The sequence below is a fragment of the Dunckerocampus dactyliophorus genome, chromosome 13, assembly GCF_027744805.1.
Source record: "Dunckerocampus dactyliophorus isolate RoL2022-P2 chromosome 13, RoL_Ddac_1.1, whole genome shotgun sequence".
In the NCBI taxonomy this organism is placed as follows: Eukaryota; Metazoa; Chordata; class Actinopteri; order Syngnathiformes; family Syngnathidae; genus Dunckerocampus; species Dunckerocampus dactyliophorus.
The window spans coordinates 2,958,524-2,977,947 of NC_072831.1; the positions used below are offsets into that span (position 1 = coordinate 2,958,524).

At 42.8% G+C, this 19,424-nt stretch overlaps 2 protein-coding genes across 6 annotated transcripts in view; both read left to right on the plus strand.

Moving 5' to 3' along the window:
• atp6v1ba (ATPase, H+ transporting, lysosomal, V1 subunit B, member a) overlaps positions 1-10,060 on the plus strand; it is a 57,852-nt gene extending 47,792 nt beyond the window's left edge. Inside the window, exons 11-14 of the mRNA XM_054795744.1 lie at positions 5,958-6,040; positions 6,836-6,940; positions 7,332-7,461; positions 9,451-10,060. Of these exons, the coding sequence (XP_054651719.1) occupies positions 5,958-6,040; positions 6,836-6,940; positions 7,332-7,461; positions 9,451-9,593 (461 nt within the window). The 3' untranslated portion in view covers positions 9,594-10,060. The remainder of the gene's footprint in view (positions 1-5,957; positions 6,041-6,835; positions 6,941-7,331; positions 7,462-9,450) is intronic.
• Positions 10,061-10,667: 607 nt separating this feature from the next.
• Positions 10,668-19,424, plus strand: part of shtn1 (shootin 1) — a 39,278-nt gene continuing 30,521 nt past the window's right edge. For all 5 annotated transcript variants that reach the window (XR_008573356.1, XR_008573357.1, XM_054795747.1 and 2 more), the window contains exons 1-3: positions 10,668-12,194; positions 13,399-13,451; positions 14,474-14,534. Coding sequence is in view for 3 of the 5 variants with exons in the window: in XM_054795747.1 (XP_054651722.1) it covers positions 12,131-12,194; positions 13,399-13,451; positions 14,474-14,534 (178 nt within the window). In the remaining 2 variants the exon portion in view is untranslated. The remainder of the gene's footprint in view (positions 12,195-13,398; positions 13,452-14,473; positions 14,535-19,424) is intronic.

The following is a 19,424-nucleotide window of genomic DNA, read 5'->3' on the forward strand; positions in this document are numbered from 1 at the left end:
TAGTTTCCCTGCGCACGTCGGGTGGGGGGACGGGTCCTGACTGTTGTTTGCGCTTATGCAGCAAACAGCAGTTCAGAGTGCCTGTCCTTTTTGGGGTCCTTTAGAGGGAGTACGGGGGAGTCCCTTGTTCTGTTGGGGGACTTCAACGCTCATGTTGGCAGCGACAGTGAGACCTGGATAGGCGTGATTGGGAGGAATGGCCCCCATGATCTGAACCTGAGCGGTGTTTTCTTATTGGACTTCTGTGCTTGTCACAAATTAGCCATAACAAACACCATGTTCAAGCATAAGTGTGTCCACATCTGCTTTGGCACCAGGACACCCCAGGCCGCAGTTCGATGATCAACTTCCTGGTCGTGTTGCCAGACTTGCACAGGACACCCGGGGCCGCAGTTCGATGATTGACTTCGTGGTCCTGTTGTCAGAATTGCGGCTACATCTTTTGGACACTCAGGTGAAGAGAGGGACGGAGCTGTCAACCAATCACCACCTGCTAGTGACTTTGCTCAGATGGTGGGAAAGGATACTGGTCAGACAGGCCAAACGTGAGGGTCTGCTGGGAATGTCTGGCAGAGTCCCGTCAGCCAGGGCGTTGAGGGGTTCTGGTTTGATGGCCGCAGGATTCTGTCTCTGCTTTTTGCAGATGATGTGGTCCCGTTGGCTTCATCGAGCCGTGACCTTCAACTCTGACTGGATCGGTTCACAGCTGAGTGTGAAGCGGCTGGGATGAGAATCAGCACCTCCAAGTCTGAGTCCATGGTTCTCGCCTGGAAAAAGGTCGGGATTGCCATCTGCCCCAAGTGGACAAGTTTAAATACCTCGAGTGAGGGAAGGATGGAACGTGAGCTCGAGAGGGGGATTGGTGCGGCGTCTGCAGTGATGCAGACTCTGCATCGGTCCAATTTTGTATTGTATTTGTATTTGTACTTTATTTATCCCACAGCGGGGAAATTCACATGTTACAGCAGCAAGCAAGATACGCAAGTAAAGAATACATATTGACTACAACATGGTTCAGGTGGTGCAGGTGTTGTAGAGCCTGACAGCGGTCGGTATGAAGGACCTGCGGAACCTCTCCTTACACCGTGGGTGTAACAGTCTGCTGCTAAAGGAGCTGCCCAGGGAAACAACAGTGTCATGTAGCGGGTGAGACGTGTTGTCATGATGGATGTCAGCTTAGCCAACATCCTTCTCTCCCCCACTTCCTCCACGGAGTCCAGAGGACCGTCCAGAACAGAGCTCGCTCTCCTGATCAGTCTATTGATCCTGCTCCTGTCCCTGTCCGTGCTGCCCCCTCTCCAGCAGCCCACAGCATAGAAGATGGCTGAGGCCACCACAGAGTCATAAAAGGTCCGTAAAAGAGTCCTGCACACACCAAAGGACCTCAGTCTCCTCAGCAGGTAGAGGCGACTCTGGCCCTTCTTGTAGAGGGCATGGGTGTTGACGGACCAGTCCAGTTTGTTGTTAAGGTGAACACCCAGGAATTTGTAGCTGTCTACCAACTTCAACTTCAGTCCTGTCCGCTCCCTGGATGTTCATCGGTGTGACGTGAGATGTTTTCCTCTGGGAGTTAATGATCATCTCCTTTGTCTTGCCGGTGTTGAGTTGCAGCTGGTTGAGCTCACTCCAGCTGACAAAGTCCCTGATGACCGTCCTGTATTCCAGATCATTCCCCTCTGAAACATAACCAACGATGGCTGTGTCATCGGAGAACTTCTGGATGTGACACTGTGTGGAGTTGTGTGTGAAGTCCGAGGTGTAGAGGGTGAAGAGGAAAGGGGAGAGCACTGTACCCTGAGGGGCACCTGTGCTGCAGAGTACCATGTCAGACACACAGTGACGGAGCCTCACATACTGTGGTCTGTTGGTGAGGTAGTCTATAACCCATGCAGTCAGGTGTTGGTCTACTCCCACACTCTCCATCTTCACTCTGAGTAGTGACTGTTGGATGGTGTTAAAGGCACTGGAGAAGTAAAAAAAAAACAAAAAAAAACATGGATGGATGGTGTTAAAGGCACTGGAGAAGTTAAAAAAAAAACAAAAAAACATGACCCTCACAGCGCTCCCGCTGTCCTACAGGTGTAGCAGTGATCTGTGCAGCAGGTAGATCACTGCGTCGTCCACTCCGATCCGAGGCCGGTAAGCAAACTGCAGAGTGTCCAGCTAAGTGCCCACCAGGGGTCGCAAGTGCTGCAGGATAATCCTCTCCATGGTCTTCATCAGGTGAGAGGTCAAGGCAACAGGCCTGAAGTGGTTAGGCTCCTTGGGATGCGGTGTCTTTGGTATCGGGACCACACAGGAGGTCTTCCACAGGGCCGGGACTTTCTCCAGGCTCAGGCTGAGATTGAACAAGAACTCCACAGAGTTGGTCAGCACAGTCCTTGAGGATTCTAGGGCTGATGCCATCCGATCCCGGGGCCTTCCTTGCCTTGATCTTCTTCAGCTAACTCCTCACCTGATCATCAGTTATGGAGAGGGGGATAGGGGATGGCTGGGATGGGGATGTGGGGGTGAAGAGTGGTGAGTTGGTGGGGGGGCAGACTCAAATATGTTGGAAAACAGATTGAGTTCATCTGCCCAGATCTTGTCCCCACTGGCTTGGTCTCTCCCCACTCCTTTGCCATGGCCTGTGATGGTCTGCAGGCCTCTCCAGACTTCCCTGGCATTATTCTCCTCCAGCTGCTTCTCCAGTTTCCTCCTGTAGCAGTCCTTCCCCTTCCTGATCTTATGCCGGAGTTCCCTCTGGACTCTGCACAGCTCCTCCTTGTTCCCCGAGTTGAAGACCCTCTTCTTCTTATTCAGCAGGGCCTTAAATCTCAGAGGTCATCCAGGGTTTGTTGTTGGGAAAACACCGCACCAACTTGGAGGGCACAGTGTTGTCCACACAGAAGTTTATATAGTCTGTGATGCGGTGTGTCATGCTGTCAACGTCACTGCCATGGGGACAACTGAGCGCTTCCCAGTCTGTTGTCTGGAAGCAGTCTCTGAGCCTAGCACTGCTCTCCTCAGACCACTGCTTCACAGGCCTCTTCACAGGGGGTTGTCTATTCACTACTGGAGTGTAGTCTGTGACGAGATGGACAAGGTTGTGATCAGAACGACCCAGCGGGGGGAGGGGGGATGAGGTGTATGCATTCTTGATGCTTGCATACAGGAGGTCCAAAGTTTCATTGTCTCTAGTGTGGCATTTGACATACTGGGTGAAGGTGGGAAGAGGAGAGGACAGGGAAGCATGATTGAAGTCACCGGAGATGAGGAGGAGGGATTGGGGGTGCTGGTTCTGAAGTTGAGAGACGATGGTGTGGATCTGCTCTGTAGCTGCAGCAGCGACCGCTGAGGGGGGGGATGTACACAGTCATAGCAATAACATGTGAAAACTCCCTCGGAAGGTAGTATGGCCGCATGCTAACCGCTAACAGTTCCACGTCTCTGGTGCACAGTTGCTCCTTCACACAGATGTGTCCCGGGTGGCACCATCTATCATTCACAAACACAGCGATTCCCCCTCCCTTCTTCTTACCGCTCTCCGTTGCATTCCTGTCCGCTCGTACCAGCTGGAATCCGTCCATTGTGATGTGTGAATCCGGAGAAAGTTCACTCAGCCACGTCTCTGTGAAGCACATGAGGCTTCATTCCCGGTACTCCCTCTGCAGTCGGGTCAGCGCCGTTAGCTCTTCCATCTTGTTGGGGAGAGATCTTACGTTCCCCATGATGACAGACAGTAGACATGGCTTGTACCGTCTTTTCCGCTTCTTGCACTTCACACCCGACCTGCATCCTCTTCTGCTCCTTCGCAGCTCCTTGGGGATCTCCGGCCTCTCCGCGCAGAGAGGGGGTGTGTGGCACAGGGCTAACAGCTGATCCCGGGTGTAAACAATGGAGCCTTGGTTGAATGGGGAGCCGTGGCTGAAGAGGTTTCCCGCAGTTGAACTGAAAAGTTCAAAGAGCATCAAGGCGCAGACTAGAAAAGTAACAATATGAACCTCCATAGCTGCACACTCCACCAAATGCGACCAAAAGAAAAAGTAAGAAGAAGACTAAAATACTATAAAAACACTAAAAGGTGGAAGAAAAGTACAGAGCTGCTGTAACCGGCAGCCACTCACACGGCGCCATTTTGAGAAAAAAATAAAAAATTACCGGTTGATCTACATTCCTGCCCTCACTGTTGGTCATGAGCTTTGGGTAGTGACCAAAAGGACAAGATTGTGAGTACAAGAGGCTGAAATTAGTTTTCTCTGTAGGGTGGCTGGGCTCACTTAGACATAAGGTGAGAAGCACTGTCATCTGGGAGAAACTCGGAGGAGAAGCGCTGCTCCTCCATTTTGAGGAACCGGATGAGGTGGCTCCATCTGGTCAGGATGCCGACTGGATTCCTCTTTGGGGTGGTGTTCAGGGCACGTCTGAGGGGTAAGAGGCCTCGGGGAAGACGTAGGACACGTTTGTTAGAAACATAATGGCACAGGCAGCACCCAATGCTTGTTTACAAAGACGTGAAAATATACAATATGTGTATAGTCATTCCTCGGTGAAAAAGTAAGAGTTGAAATAAAAGGTTAAAAGCCCTAAATAAATGAATATGACGTGTATTGTCTTGATGAGTGAATGTAAGACATTTTTATGAAAGTGATGGTGTTCTCATTGAAGTATGTATGTGTCATCATGCAAATGTAATAAATGCACCAAGTTTGTATGAAATGCATAAAACGCATTAAATGTATTAAATGCACAAGACATTTTTCTTTGACCTGATAAAAGTATGACAAATGGGCTAAGAAGACATTTAAGATGGCTGATGTTACCATAGCAACTAACATGTGGTGTATAGTCCTTCTTGGTGTAAGAGTACTTTTCCATTACTGTACAGCATTGGACCTATGGAAGTTACGTAAAGCTACGCGATCTACATGAGTTACATCAGCTATGTGATCTACGTGAAGTCCATGAAGTTACTCGATCTACACAAGCTATGTGACATTAGGTGAAGTTGGCGTGAGCTACCTGATCTGTGTGAACTCCATGAAGTTATACGATCTACGTGAGCTGCGTGTGCTACGTTACGTGGCGTTACGTGACCTACTTGTGCTACGTGGAGCTATGTGATCTGTGTGATGTATGTGAGCTACATGATCTACATGAGCTATGTGACCTGTGGTCTACATGAGCTACGTGAGATACATGATCTACATGATCGATGTGAGTTAAATGATTTGTGTGAGATAGATGATCTGTGTGATCTATGTGAGCTACATGATGTACGTGATGTGTGTGATTTACGTGAGCTCCGGGGTCTGTGAGCTATGTGATTTATTTACGTGAGCTACATGATGTATGTGAGCTATGCGATGTGTGTGTGATCTACATGATGTATGTGAGCTACGTGGTGTATGTGATCTACATGATCTATGTGAGCGATGTGATCTACGTGAGCTGTGATTTATGTGATGTACGTGATCTGTGATCTACGTGATCTACATGATCTGTGTGAGCGAGGTGATCTGTGTGATCTATGTGAGCTACAGGATGTACAGTATGTGAGCTACGCGAGCTACATGATCTATGTGATCTAAGCTGCCTGATCTTTGTGAGCGACGTGATCTATGTGAGCTCTGTGATTTATGCGTACATGATCTATGTGATCTACGTCATCTATGTGATGTAAGTGATCTATGCGATCTATGTGATCTGCCAGAGCTAGGTGATTTATGTGAGAGTGTTGACATTTTATCCAGCGCTGCTGTGTTGTTGGGTGCTGGGTTTAGAGTGAAGATGGTAGAAGCAGGTGGTAGAAAGCTAAATGAATGATTGTTAGTTTTCTTCCAATGGATATTTGAATATGTATTTAGTTGATCATGATGAAAAATTTTGCCTTGTTAGATTGTATCATTGTTTTAACAGGAATAAAAATAAAAACATATGTTATATATTATATGATCTTATGTGTATTTCCCTGACAGATATTACCCATCCCATTCCTGACCTGACGGGATACATTACCGAGGGTCAGGTGTATGTGGACAGGCAGTTGCACAACCGTCAGGTAAGGCACCCACTCACCTTATTTTCCCTGAGCTTTTGCAGTCATCTGCCATTTCATCATGAAATCATAAACTTCTATCACATTCCTCAGTCGGCATGTATTTTTCCACTCGTGAATTGCATTTTTGTTTACATAAGGGTGTCCAAACAATTTCTGCTGAGAAGGCCACAGCTGGATAGCATGCGAGCAAGCTAACTAGTTAGCCCCCGACGTATTCATTCTTAACTTAAAGAGAGTGTTTCAAACCGAGTGGGGAAGAAGTACAAAGTAAAAAAGCCAAAAATGGACCACTTCCACACGGACTGGGAGTAGAATTTTTTTTTTTTTTTTACTCTATCATGTGGGATGTGCCATGGCACCACAACGTAGTGAGGGACGACTGTGTATCATATTTATCCATCCATCCTCACTCGTGAGGGTATGCTGGAGTCTATCCCAGCTGACACGAGAGGCCGGGTACATCCTGGACTGGTTGGCCGCCAATCACAGGACACATATAGGCAACCATTCACACTCACATTCATGGACAATTTGGAGTCACCAATTCACCTAACATGCATGTTTTTGGAACGTGGGAGGAAACCGGAGTACCTGGAGAAAGCCCACCTATGCACGCACAGGGAGAACATGCAAACTCCACACAGATGTTCCAACAGATACAGATCTCCTGACTGTGTGGCCAACATGCTAACCGCTAGGCCACTGTGCACCCCATCAAATTTCTTCATATTTATGATCTCTGACCCTCCTAAAAGTCAATGTTTGTGATGGGTTTTTTGGGTGTTTTTGTTCCAGATTTACCCGCCCATCAACGTTTTGCCATCTCTGTCCCGTTTGATGAAGTCGGCCATCGGTGAGGGTATGACCAGGAAGGATCACGCCGACGTCTCAAACCAGCTGGTAACACTTTTCCACTCCTGGACTTTGCCAAGCGTTGTACTTTTCATTTCTAATCTCACGTCTTATATCGATATTACACTGCGATTCCCTCAAAACTGCTGGGGGCGGGGTGGTTGCTTAATGATGTAATTGTTGGACTTGCATAACTGATCGTGACACATTTGCAAAAAGTCAGTAAAAAAAAAAAAACATGAACAAAAGTATGTTTGTGCTGGTGGCATTCCACCAATGTAACGATATCATTGCTCCACCTAACTCCACACACCTTTACATACAGCTGATCTAATGGACTCTAATCCAAGATGCAGAGATGACGTCTGAGCAAAGGCTTTGATCAGGTGACGAATAGTTATGATGGAGCAGGTGATTGATTTGGCTGTGCATCTTGCAGTATGCCTGCTACGCCATAGGCAAGGATGTTCAGGCCATGAAGGCCGTGGTGGGAGAAGAAGCCCTCACCTCTGATGACCTGCTCTACCTTGAGTTCCTACAGAAGTTTGAGAAGAACTTCATTGCCCAGGGTGAGTAGATTCCTAGCGAGTCAAGTCGTCACCTCTTTTCAGCTGCTATCACTTTGACAAAGCAAGCTAGAATGTTGTTTATTACAAAAGGAACCTAACCCCTTCTTGGTGTGTTATACCACAGCCGTCCACATTGATCTTTTTTCCCCCATTTTCATTATCTTCATACATTTTTCTTCTTGGAATATTATGGCTTTATTCCCATAATATTGGAACGTTTCTCCCCAACCTAATAAAAACAAAAATACAACAATATTTCATTTTGTTTGCCATGATATTACAACTTAAAATTATTATTACAAAAATAGTGGCTTAAAGTTGAAATATTAAAGAAGATGTGAAGAACAAAACATATAAAGTTGTGATTTGTTTGCAGAAAAAGCCGAGATGAGAATAAAGTCAAATTGTAGTAATAATACTAAATAATAATAGTAATAAATAAAGTCAGAATTACAAGAAAATTTACAAGTAATTGAAAAAGTAAAAAAAAAATGACATTCAAAAAATTTAAAAAAGAAAAAAATTAGAAAAAAAATAGTAGTAATTTTACAAGTCAAAATATTAAGAGAGAAAAGTATTCCAGTTCCCGAAGCAGCAAAACAGCCCCAGACCATCACACTACCACCACCATATTTTACTGTTGCTATAATGTTCCTTTTCTGAAACACACCTTCCAAAAAGTTCAACTTTTGTCTCGCCAGACCGCAGAGTATTTTCCCAAAGGTCTTGGGGATCATCAAGATGTTTCTGGCAAAATTCAGACGAGCCTTTGTTGTTGTTGTTCTTATTGTTCATTTTGGTTTGGAACTCTGCCATGCAGGCCGTTTTTGCCCAGTGTCTTTCTTATGGTGGAGTCATGAACACTGACCTTAACTGAGGCAAGTGAGGCCTGCAGTTCTTTGGATGTTGTTGTGGGGTCTTTTGAGACCTCTTGGATGAGTCGTCGCTGCGCTCTTGCGGTCATTTTGGTTGGCCGGCCACTCTGGCCATTTGTGGATAATGGCTCTCACTGTGGTTTGCTGGAGTCCCAAAGCTTTAGAAATGGCTTTATAACCTTTTCCACACTGATTGATCTCAATTAATCCCAGTTGCGTTATATTTTAATGGGGGGGGGGCGCATCACTTTTTCACACAAAGCCATGTAGGTTTAGATTTTTTTCTCCTTTAATAACAAAAAGTTTCATTTAAAAACTGCATTTTGTGTTCAGTTGTGTTGTCATTGACTAATATTTTATTTGTTTGATCTGAAACATTTAAGTGTGACAAACAAGAAAATAAGAAATCAGGAAGGGGGCAAACACTTTTTCACACCACTATAAAACAAGAAAATAAACAGAGCAATTGAGAAGTCAATAATTTTACAAGAATAAAGTCAAAATATTAAGAGAAAATGTTACAATCTAACAAGAAAAAGTGGTCATTTTACAAGAATAACGTAATATTATGAGGAATAATAATGTCGTTTGTAGCATAAAGTTGAAATATATTTTCAAAAAAGTAATTTTTAAATTTAAAATTGTAACATTGTGGAAAAACAAGCAAACAATGAATAAAGATTGTAAACAATCTTTGGAAAATTAGGTTGCAGGAAAAGTTATGTATGAGAATAAAGTTCACATATTATGCAGATAAAGTCCTAATTATTAACACATTTACAAAAGACAGAGGTTTAAAAAAAAAATTTAAATTAAAAAAAAAATCAGAAGTAGGAAAAAAAACAGTAATTTTGAAAGTCAAAATATGAAGGAAAAAAAAGTATTCCAGTGAGGAAAAAGTCCCGGTTTTCCGACATTAAACATGTAATATTATGAGGAAAAATATTGTCATCTTAGTGGCATGGATTTGCATTAAAGAAAAAATCAGTTTCTTTTTTTTTGAAGTTGTAATATTAAGGAAAACAAACAAAATAAAGTTTTTGAAAATTAGGTTTTTGTCAAAGACAAAGACTTGTGAGGAGACTAATTCATGTGTGTCTCCAATGTCCCTCAGGTCCATATGACAACAGGACCGTGTATGAAACCTTGGACATCGGCTGGCAGCTGCTCCGTATCTTCCCCAAGGAGATGCTGAAGAGGATTCCTCAGAGCACCTTGGCCGAGTTTTATCCCAGGGAGTCTGCTGCTCGCCACTGAGACACCTTGAGGAACATCTGCTCCTCACCCTCCCTATCCTCATCCTGGCTTTATCAAGGACACCAACCTTGTTAAGTTAGCATCCCTCAGCAATCCCCTTTCTCACACCGTAAGATAAAGTAGTGACTTGTGTACTGTAGTGTACTGTACGTAGCGTCTTGCTGTTCAAAGTATGTGATGTGTAAAAAGTGACCGCGCTTGTGAACTTCATGGGTGAACTTCAGCCCTTATTTATTCTGCTGGATCCTCTACTGTCCCAAATAGCAAATGAAGCGTGTTGCACGTGATACAAGCTGGAATAACAACGTCCCTGTTGATGTCAGGCAGGTGGTACTCGTGCTGTGTTTACAATATTTGTGCTTTCATCCTTGATTTGTTGTGTAAAATGTATAAAAAAAAGACATTCCCATTAGCAAAAGCTAATTCTTTGTTGTGCAGTCAGTAAATGGTTTTGTCAACAGAAATAAATGAAATTATATGAGTACTACTTTTTTGTTTGTTATATATTATGATTCAATTTTTGTTTTGCTTTTTGAGACATGACCACACTGTAAGGCAAAATATGCATATTCATTTATCATACATTTTTTGTTTTATGGGCTGTATTATTAACACAACTGAAGACAATGCAGTTCTTAAATGAAACTTTTTATTAAGCGATAAAAAAATTCAAAGCTACATGGACCTGTGTGAAAAAGTGATTGCCCCCTAAACCTAATAACTGGGTGGGCCACCCTTAGCAGCAACAACTGCAATCAAGTGTTGTGGAGGAATGTTGGACCACTCCTCTTTGCAGAATTGTCATTCAGCCACATTGCCAGCCAGCATGAAGCACCTTTTTAAGGTCATGCCACAGCATCTCAATAGGATTCAGGTCAGGACTTGGACTAGGCCACTCCAAAGTCTTCAGCCATTCAGAGGTGGACTTGCTGGTGTGTTTTGGATCATTGTCCTGCTGCAGAACCCAAGTTGGTTTCAGCTTGAGGTCACCAGATGGCCGGACATTCTCCTTCACGATGGTAGACAGCAGAATTCATGCTTCCATTTATCACAGCAAGTCTTCCAGGTCCTGAAGCAGCAAAACAGCCCCAGACCATCACACTACCACCACCATATTTTACTGTTGCTATAATGTTCTTTTTCTGAAATGCAGCGTTACTTTTATGCCAGATATAATGGGACACACACCTTCCAAAAAGTTCAACTTCTGACTCGCCAGAGTATTTTCCCAAAGGTCATGGGGGTCACCGTCAATGTTTTCTGGCCAAATTGAGACGAGCTTTAATGTTAGGATTTTTTTTTTCTCTCTTAATAATAAAAAGTTTCATTTAAAACCAGCATTATGTGTTCAGCTGTGTTGTCACTCACTAATATTTAAATTGTTTGATGATCTGAAACATTTAAGTGTGGCAAACAGGAAACACTTTCTTAAAACGGCAGTGTGGCTTCTTTCCAAAAACGTATTGTATTTGCCATGAAAGCTGATTTTAAGTCCATTTAACAATTGTAATGCTTTGTCAGCAGCTAGGAAAATATCACTATTGGGCTTTTAGCCTTCAAATTGCTTTGTAAAACTGACCTGACGCATTTGTCACAACCGCAAAAATAATACAACACTCAATAAATGTCACTTATTGTGACATACTGTATATATGTGAATATATGTTCATTACTTATAAGATCTACTTATAAGAAGAAAATCTTATAACTTATAAGGAGAGGTTCTGCAGGTCCTTCGTACCGACCGCTGTCAGGCTCTACAACACCTGCACCACCTGAACCATGTTGTAATCAATATGTTTTCTTTACTTGCGTATCTTGCTTGCTGCTGTAACAAGTGAATTTCCCTGCTGTGGGATAAATAAAGTACAAATACAAATACATGTGCTACACAAAACGTGTCAAGTTAAGAATACATCTAGCTAGATGTATTCTTAACTTAATACCTGATAACTTGATACTACTGATCATGCTAGCATGAGCAGCATTATCTATACCAGGGGTCACCAACGTGGTGCCCGCGGGCACCAGGTAGCCCCCCACGACCACATGAGGTGCCCGCAAGCCTGCTTTTCATTCGTGTTTTCAGTTAATAATGAAAGAACTCTAGAAAGAAATGCATTCTGAAATACAAAACGTGAGTTGTGGACACCAGCATTTTGTTAATGTTCTGGTAAAATAAGCTCTGAAAATAAATGTTACAAAAATGAGTAGCTCTTGGCCATTTTCATTTTTTAAAAGTGGCTCTCACAAGGAAAAACGTTGGTGACCCCTGATCTATACAGTAAAGTACAGTATTTATGTAACGTCACACACCTTACACATTCATTCATAGTATTTTACGGAAAACATCACTTATATAATACATTTACCTACACACGTATTGACTGTATTATGCCTGTTTGCTCTTCTGTGGGACCATGTTCTTATGCTGTAGTTGCGCTGTACACTCTGTGTGGTGCGTTTAGGTGTCACTGGACTTTGCACTTTGCTATGGTGTGTGACAAGGACTACTTCCTGTCTTGTCTGTTTAACAAATGGTTATGGATTCGGAGGAGCTTGCTAGGGAGAAGAATAGCATTGATGAGTTGACAAAGAAAGGTAGGATTGTTTCCACATTCTTGATGATATGAAGCAAGTGTACCGTCGCCTGCTCACATATTCACGTCCTAGCTGAAGGTTAGCTGGTGTGTTGCTATAGTGCTATATTGTGTTCATTGATATACAGTGCGATGCATTTCATACATACAGTGTATCACATTCAGGTTGTACACGTGCTGTAATCTTTTCCAGACAATAAACTAAACTACACACATTACACAAATAACCAGCTTGGTGACTTTGTCTAACTCCACTTTGGAATCTAAATACACAGTATACTTCATACAGTACTGTGCTGTACTATCTTACTCGTGTTCATCTTTAAGTACACAGCATGCCATACTTCATACAGTACTACTCTAGTATCTTACTCGTATTCATATTCAAGTACACAGCATGCCATACATTACACAGTACTACGGAAGCATCTTACTCTTAAGCATATTCACTACAAAAGTACACCTCATGGCATATGAACGATACAGTACTGTAGTATGTTACTGGTATGCGTACGACATACAGTACTGTAGTATGTTACCAGGGTAAAATACAACTTGGAGAGTATTTGGTCTCCGTTGTATCTTCCATTACAGTTTGTTGTATTATTGTTATGACAGAGCAGTACTGTATCCATGTTTTATGTACTGTACATGCTAGCACTGCAGTAGTATGTGGGACAGCCTTGGCTTACACCAGGGGCGTCCATGGTGCGTCCTGGGGACCCTCTGCATATTGTAAAAGTAAAATGAATGTATTATTCATGAGCTATATGATTATGACACATTTGGCAGTAATTAGCGAAGATGTTTTGTTCACATAGTTTACCATATGTTGACCTACATTTGACCTATATTGAAAAAAAGGCCTCATTTCAGGGGGGCTGCACGGTGGCCTAGTGGTTAGCATGTTGGCCACACGGTCAGGAGATCCCTTCTCACATTCCAAAAACATGCATGTTAGGTAAATTGTCCATCGGTATGAATGTTTGTCTATGTGTGCCCTGCGATTGGCTGGCGGCAACTCTCACCCGAAGTCAACTGGGATAGGCTCCAGCATACCCCTGGAGGATGAGCAGCATGGAAAATGGAAGGATGGACAATAATGGGTCCCTGAATAGGCATATATATGAATGGGTACATCTTGGACTGTAAAAGGGATATGTGAGCTTTGACTGCTTTTATATGCTCCACTTTTACGCTCACAGCGCTGCAAGAATATGAACGCCTGCAAAAGAAGCACCAGGCAGCAACCATGAAGGTCAGCAACCTTTACAAAACACAAACATATGCTTCCATCACACACGTACGTACATATTTGTTTATTATATTTATTTATTATGCTTATTACGTATGCACTTTATATGCTCAAGTCTACCCGCACCACATATTTGTATTTATTTATTATTTATTAGGCGTGTACTGTGTATGGTCAACTGGCCACATATTGTAAGGTTTTTCAAGCAGTAATTACTTTCCATGGTAACTAATTACATTTATGAAGGAGTACATCAGCTACAAATGACGGTCCTGTTTTTGGGAAACTAACTAGTAAGTAGAAGTACAAGCCGGTACTTTTTTAAAGGTAATGTGCCCCACACTGAGCACAAGTTGCTGCTAATAGTAAATGTAAAAGGCATACATTTATAGCGCAGCTGTTGCTGATCACTAATCACTCAATACAAATAGAAATATCATTATCATACATTAAACATGTATCTATGTATTCACTGCAAGTTAATAAATATCACACAAGTTTTGCAACAGTCAAGACAATTTCTTTATTTTTGACTGTACATGGAAAACATCTGGCTCGGTTTGCTTGAATAAGCCATGTCATATTTATTTATGGATTTAATAAGCCATGAATGTTTTTTTAGGAATTGAATAAGTCAAGTGTTGTATATTTATTGATTGAATAAAAGAAAGTCATAGGACACCTGTGTAAGAAAAGACAGCTGTCAGGCACATGTTCCAATAGTTTTGCTGATATGAAAAATGGATGGGTGCAGATGTAAATACTGCACCTGCAAATAAAAGATGGAGTGCTCCGTCTGCTCTCATATTCATGTTTTCACGTCAAAGCCAAATGTTGTAATTGTACCGTGAAAATAAAGAAATTGTCCTGACTGTTCCAATGCTTGTGATGAGGCATTTTAAGACCTAGAAACAAATAAAGTAAACATTATGTTGGGACTTGAGTGTATGTCAGTTACAATGTAGAATGGTGTTGGGTGTGTGTGTGTGTGTGTGTGTGTGTGTGTGTGTGTGTGTGTGTTCCAGTGTAAGGCAATGCAGGAGGAAAGAGATGAGGCTATGAAAAGGCTCCATGAATTCCAGCAAGGTATGTCTTTTCTTTCAAACCTTCTTTCTGAATAACCCCGAACGCCCGATCCCAACAATGTATTTATACGTCTTTTACGTTTTTTTGCACGAGAGGCAAAAAGACGTGATGACACCACTCCCTGCTGATGGGTTTCACTTCAGAGCAATTTTAAGCCATAAAAACGGCCGCAAGGTGGCAGAGGTGTATTTGACGAGAGGTCGGCATGGATCATGTGGACGGAAAAATCACACGACAGCAAGGAGGAAGTAAGAGAGCGTGGAGGAGTGCAGCGTGCAGAAGGTTACGCATTGTAGGGAAATTGTAACACACGGGCATGCACACGCGCGCGCACACATGCACACATAGTTCAGTTCCAAATGTGACAACTGTAAAAAGTTCATGGTGTTATATTTGTAAATTAATTATTATTTTGATGTTTTTAAAAAAAATCCTTTTCCCTTTTTTGTTGTTTATGTTGGTATAGTTGTTTCGGTACTTGAGCTGTCACAAAATCAAAAATACTTGAGTCACAGTGAAAGTTATGCTTGAAATGTATCTTTCCACAAAAAGCTGCTTTCCTGCCTTTTCTGGTCGGAAACTGCCTTTGTTCTCCTGCTGATTACTAAAGAACGGGAAAGGGCAGAAACAAGACGGGAGTCTAATCTTTCGTTTGGTAGGTTCCGTGTTCATGTAGGCGTAGTGTGCTGTATTCTGTGTGCCCTGAAAGATCAGTCAAAATCGTCTAAAAGGGCCGGTGCTGCAGAGGATGTCTGCAAAAATGTTTGAAAAATGGCTGGGATTGAATGAGTTCATCATGATTGAGTTCATCATGATCCATTCATTTGAAAACCGTGATTAATCTGATTAAAATTTGTCATCATTTGACAGCCTTATTAGGGCTGTCAAATGATGACAGAATAGACAAATACACATAAACATGCAAAAAATGCGGATCACATATTTATAAATGCTTACCTACTTAGGGTGTTTTTTGAGGGAACAAAATGTCTATCTTTGGAGAAAAAGTAGAAATAAAAATGTGTTTTGGCCAAATGTGCTGGGCTGGGACTGCTGAATGTGGACAGTGCGGGCATCCACTGTCGTGAAAAATGTGCTGAAATTCCTATTGACTTGTTGAGCATGGCTGAAGTTGCAATCACGGCCAGTGCAGAGCGCCCCTAAAGGATCACCCTGCCACTTAACTAATGAAAGATTGTGTTTGAGTACAATAGAAATGAACTGCAGGCACAGTGACACCTAATTAAAACCTTGATGAAGAGCGCTAGCATGTGATACCCGTGCACTCTACATCCTCCACATCAAACATTTCATAACACTTACTAGCCCCTTCTTTGTCACCGCCGCTTTTCTCCGTAATGCCGTGGCCACTCCATCCTTTCTTGCAGCGCTCGCCTTGAACTTAATGACATGTTCATTATGATTGCTGGTAGCCATGGTAAACAAACATGAAGAGATGAAGTCCACGGGGCGCCTGACGCATCAAATATGGCAGGTCTAATTGTGAGTTTTGGCATCCCCATCATCATCATCATCATCATCGCCCCATCTGTGTTCTTCCCTGCTCTTTGTCTCTTTTTATTCATCCTTCTCTGAGGAAAGACAGTGATTAGCCGCCGCTGACGTGCCGCATAATGGTATCAGCGCCGCCAACAGAGCAGTGAATGAAATGGTATGTGCAGCCAACGTGAAGCCTTGATGAGGGGGGGCCGATGCCTTTGTGGTGTTATCATTAGAACACAATGGTCATGTTGTCATCAACCTTGCCATCACCAATTCAAAAGGCATGATTGGGTGCTCGCCGCTTTTTGTCCTCTTCTCCAACCGCAACTCACCAAGCCGCCAACCCCACCTCCAGCCGTTTTGTTGTGAATAGGAGCAATTTTCTAAGAGCTATGAAATCACGTAATAGCTCCTAATATGCAGCTGCTTGGCACGGCGAGGCAGCCTCTATTAATGTGGAAGTCAAACACAATGTGTGTTTGGGCTGCAGAAATGCTGGATTTTATTCACACTGTCTGTCACTGTCATCCTTACAAACAAACTATTTGCTCCATCCTTTCACATCCTGCCCTTTCTCCATTCCATCTTCAGCAAAGTGGAATCAGCCAAGTGTTGGCCCTGCGTGTACAATCCATGTGCAAAACGTCTGACACAAGTCTTTGTGCACTTTGTGTTGCTTCGCCCTAATACATGTCAAAAGCATGATTACACTAATATTCTTTTGGGGTTTTTTTTACATATGCTGGTTCGGGTTATATTACCCAATACCGGTGCCAAACCGGTACTTTTGAAACACTACCTGAAGCAGTACTTAAAGGAAACGTGCACTTTTGGGGGAATTTTGCTGATGGTCCATTGTGGATGATCAGCAAGGTGAGACATGAACACACGTCTTTCTCTTTTCTGTGCGTTCGAAAGATTCCAAACCAGGTAAACAAAAGAGGCAGGTAATTCATGCACGTAATGGGACACACCTGTTAAAGGCTGCTATTAACTCATTCAATCCAAGCCATTTTTCAACATTCAGCCCCTCCAGCACGGGCCATTTTAGACGATTTTGGCAGATTTTTCAAGGCACACAGAATATTGTGCTCTATGGCTACATAAACATGGAACCTACCAAAAGAAAGATTGGACTCCTGTCTTTCATCAGGAAAAAAAGTTTGTTTCTACCTTTTTCGGTTCTTGAGTAATCAGCAGTGGAACATAGGTACGTTTCAGGAAAATATCAGCTCCCAACAAAAAAAAGGGAGAAAACAGCTTTTTGTGGTAAGATACATTTCACGCATAACTTTCACTTTGACACAAATACCCTTTTGCTTTTGTGACAACTCAAATACAGTCAAACTTGTCTATAGCGGCCACTAGAGGGAGTCTGCTAAAGTGGCCGCTATAGACAGGTGGCCTCTATAGACAGGTTGGCGTCCAGTTTGAATGTTGACCAGTAGAGGAAAAAAAAGGGAAAAAAAAATAATAATAATGTTGACCAGTAGAGGGCACTGCGGACTGCTGATAAAAGTTGTACAACACTACTAGGCTTGTTATTATCATGGTTCATGGTTTTAATCCTGAACATGCATGAGTCAAACAGTAGCACATCACATAGTACAATTCACAATTTTGTATGTCCAAAAAGGAGTAGGAAGAAGCAAAGCTTATTTAATCCTACCCCTCATCAGTTTCACATCAGTTGCAATACATTTATTCATCTCTTGTTCTTCCAAGTGTACTTTGTAGGTCTACATGACAATGTAGTGCAATCATAGCCAAGGTTTTTACTTACTAAAAGGAAGCTAGAGGCTTAATAATAACTGATAACTGATAAAATACTTCAATTAAGTACAACCGAACTCAGTTTTGCTCCCGCTGCCGCATGCATGCTAGCATATGTTTTTTTTTTTTTTTATTGTAGCGTCGCTGGGAGCACGTCCTGTTCCCAGCCTACTTTGCGGTAATGTTTTGGTGCAAATGCTCTTAAAGTTACATGTTTGACCAGGAAATAGCAAGCTCAAAAGAAGACGGCTTTTTTATGTGGAACAACTGACAGTTTGTGTGGATCTTGTGAATGATTGTGACTGAGCTAGGACTCAGTAATTAAAGTCTACACACAGCCTTCATTGATTGAAAAACAAAACTTTTTCGTGCATGAAGCTTCTACTTGAGTTGGTAATTTGGCTGCTATATGCAGTCAGATATTGACCAAGGGAGACAAAATGGGTGGCCGCTGGCCGCGTTGGAGAGGTGACTGCTATACACAGGGTCTATAACATGTAAATTTGCTGGGGGGGATTTTTCAGTGGCTGCTATAGGCAGGTGGCCCTTCTATAAAGGTGCCCGCTAAGACAGGTTTAACTGTATCTAAACAACTATGCTCCTCCAAGGTTTGATGGTTTTCTATCCATACTACTTTTACTGCATGTAAAATACTTCCTTCCTGGGTGCATTGATTTCACACAGCAACATAGAAAGAAACGCTACACCGCTACACACAAAAACACAGCAGCAGTGGCATCAGCTCCAATATGTAGCGTTATTTCACTAGTGGCCTGAAGCATTGTGAGCAGGAGTGTGGTGAAGCTAGTCGCTAGTCACTAGTCGGCTAGAAGCTAGTCGGTGTGGTGTGGCCATTTGGAGCCATCTTTGCCGCCAGGCTCCACCCACTACATGTAATGAATCATCATGCTTCATATCATAGATCTGTTTCATGTGCCCCGTATAAATGTGAAAGTGATTCAAGAAATGAACTCAGAGGAGTGGGTTTTTCTATCAAGCGTGTATTTAGTTGTCACTTCCTGTCTATCTAATTGATATATGGGTCTCTTCAGGATGCCATGTATGTCACACACACCAATTTTTGTAGAAGTCTAACCGTGTGGAGTCCAGTTATTTGAGTTTTGTGTTGCTTGGCGAGCCTCCAAGGCTCCGCCCACATTCTATTGCGTACGTTAAAATGGTTTGCAAAACGTAATTGTCCATATGTCTAGTATCTGTGATTTTCATGTGGCCTCATTTGCTCAAAGCCCTTAGGACTAGTTCGGTGAAATACAACCCCTGTTTGTTTTTTCCCAATATGGCCGCATTAAAAGGAAAAGGCCAATTTCCTGTTTTTTTTTGGATGTTGAGACTTTTTTGTGCGTCCTTTCATGAGTGATGTCTCCACCAAATTTCATGACGATTTGTGAAACGGATGGTGGGGGATAATTTTGTCTAACTCCGTAGGGGGCGCTAGGCAGTCTATTTGGGGTGGTCTCATCTGGGAGCTGCACCATATTGTTCAGGCATGGATTCTTACTTCCCTCATAAGTTTTCAACCACATGTGACCATCTGCAGTGGAATTATGACATTTTGTTGGTCAATGGCGAAGGCATCCATCCATCCATCCATAA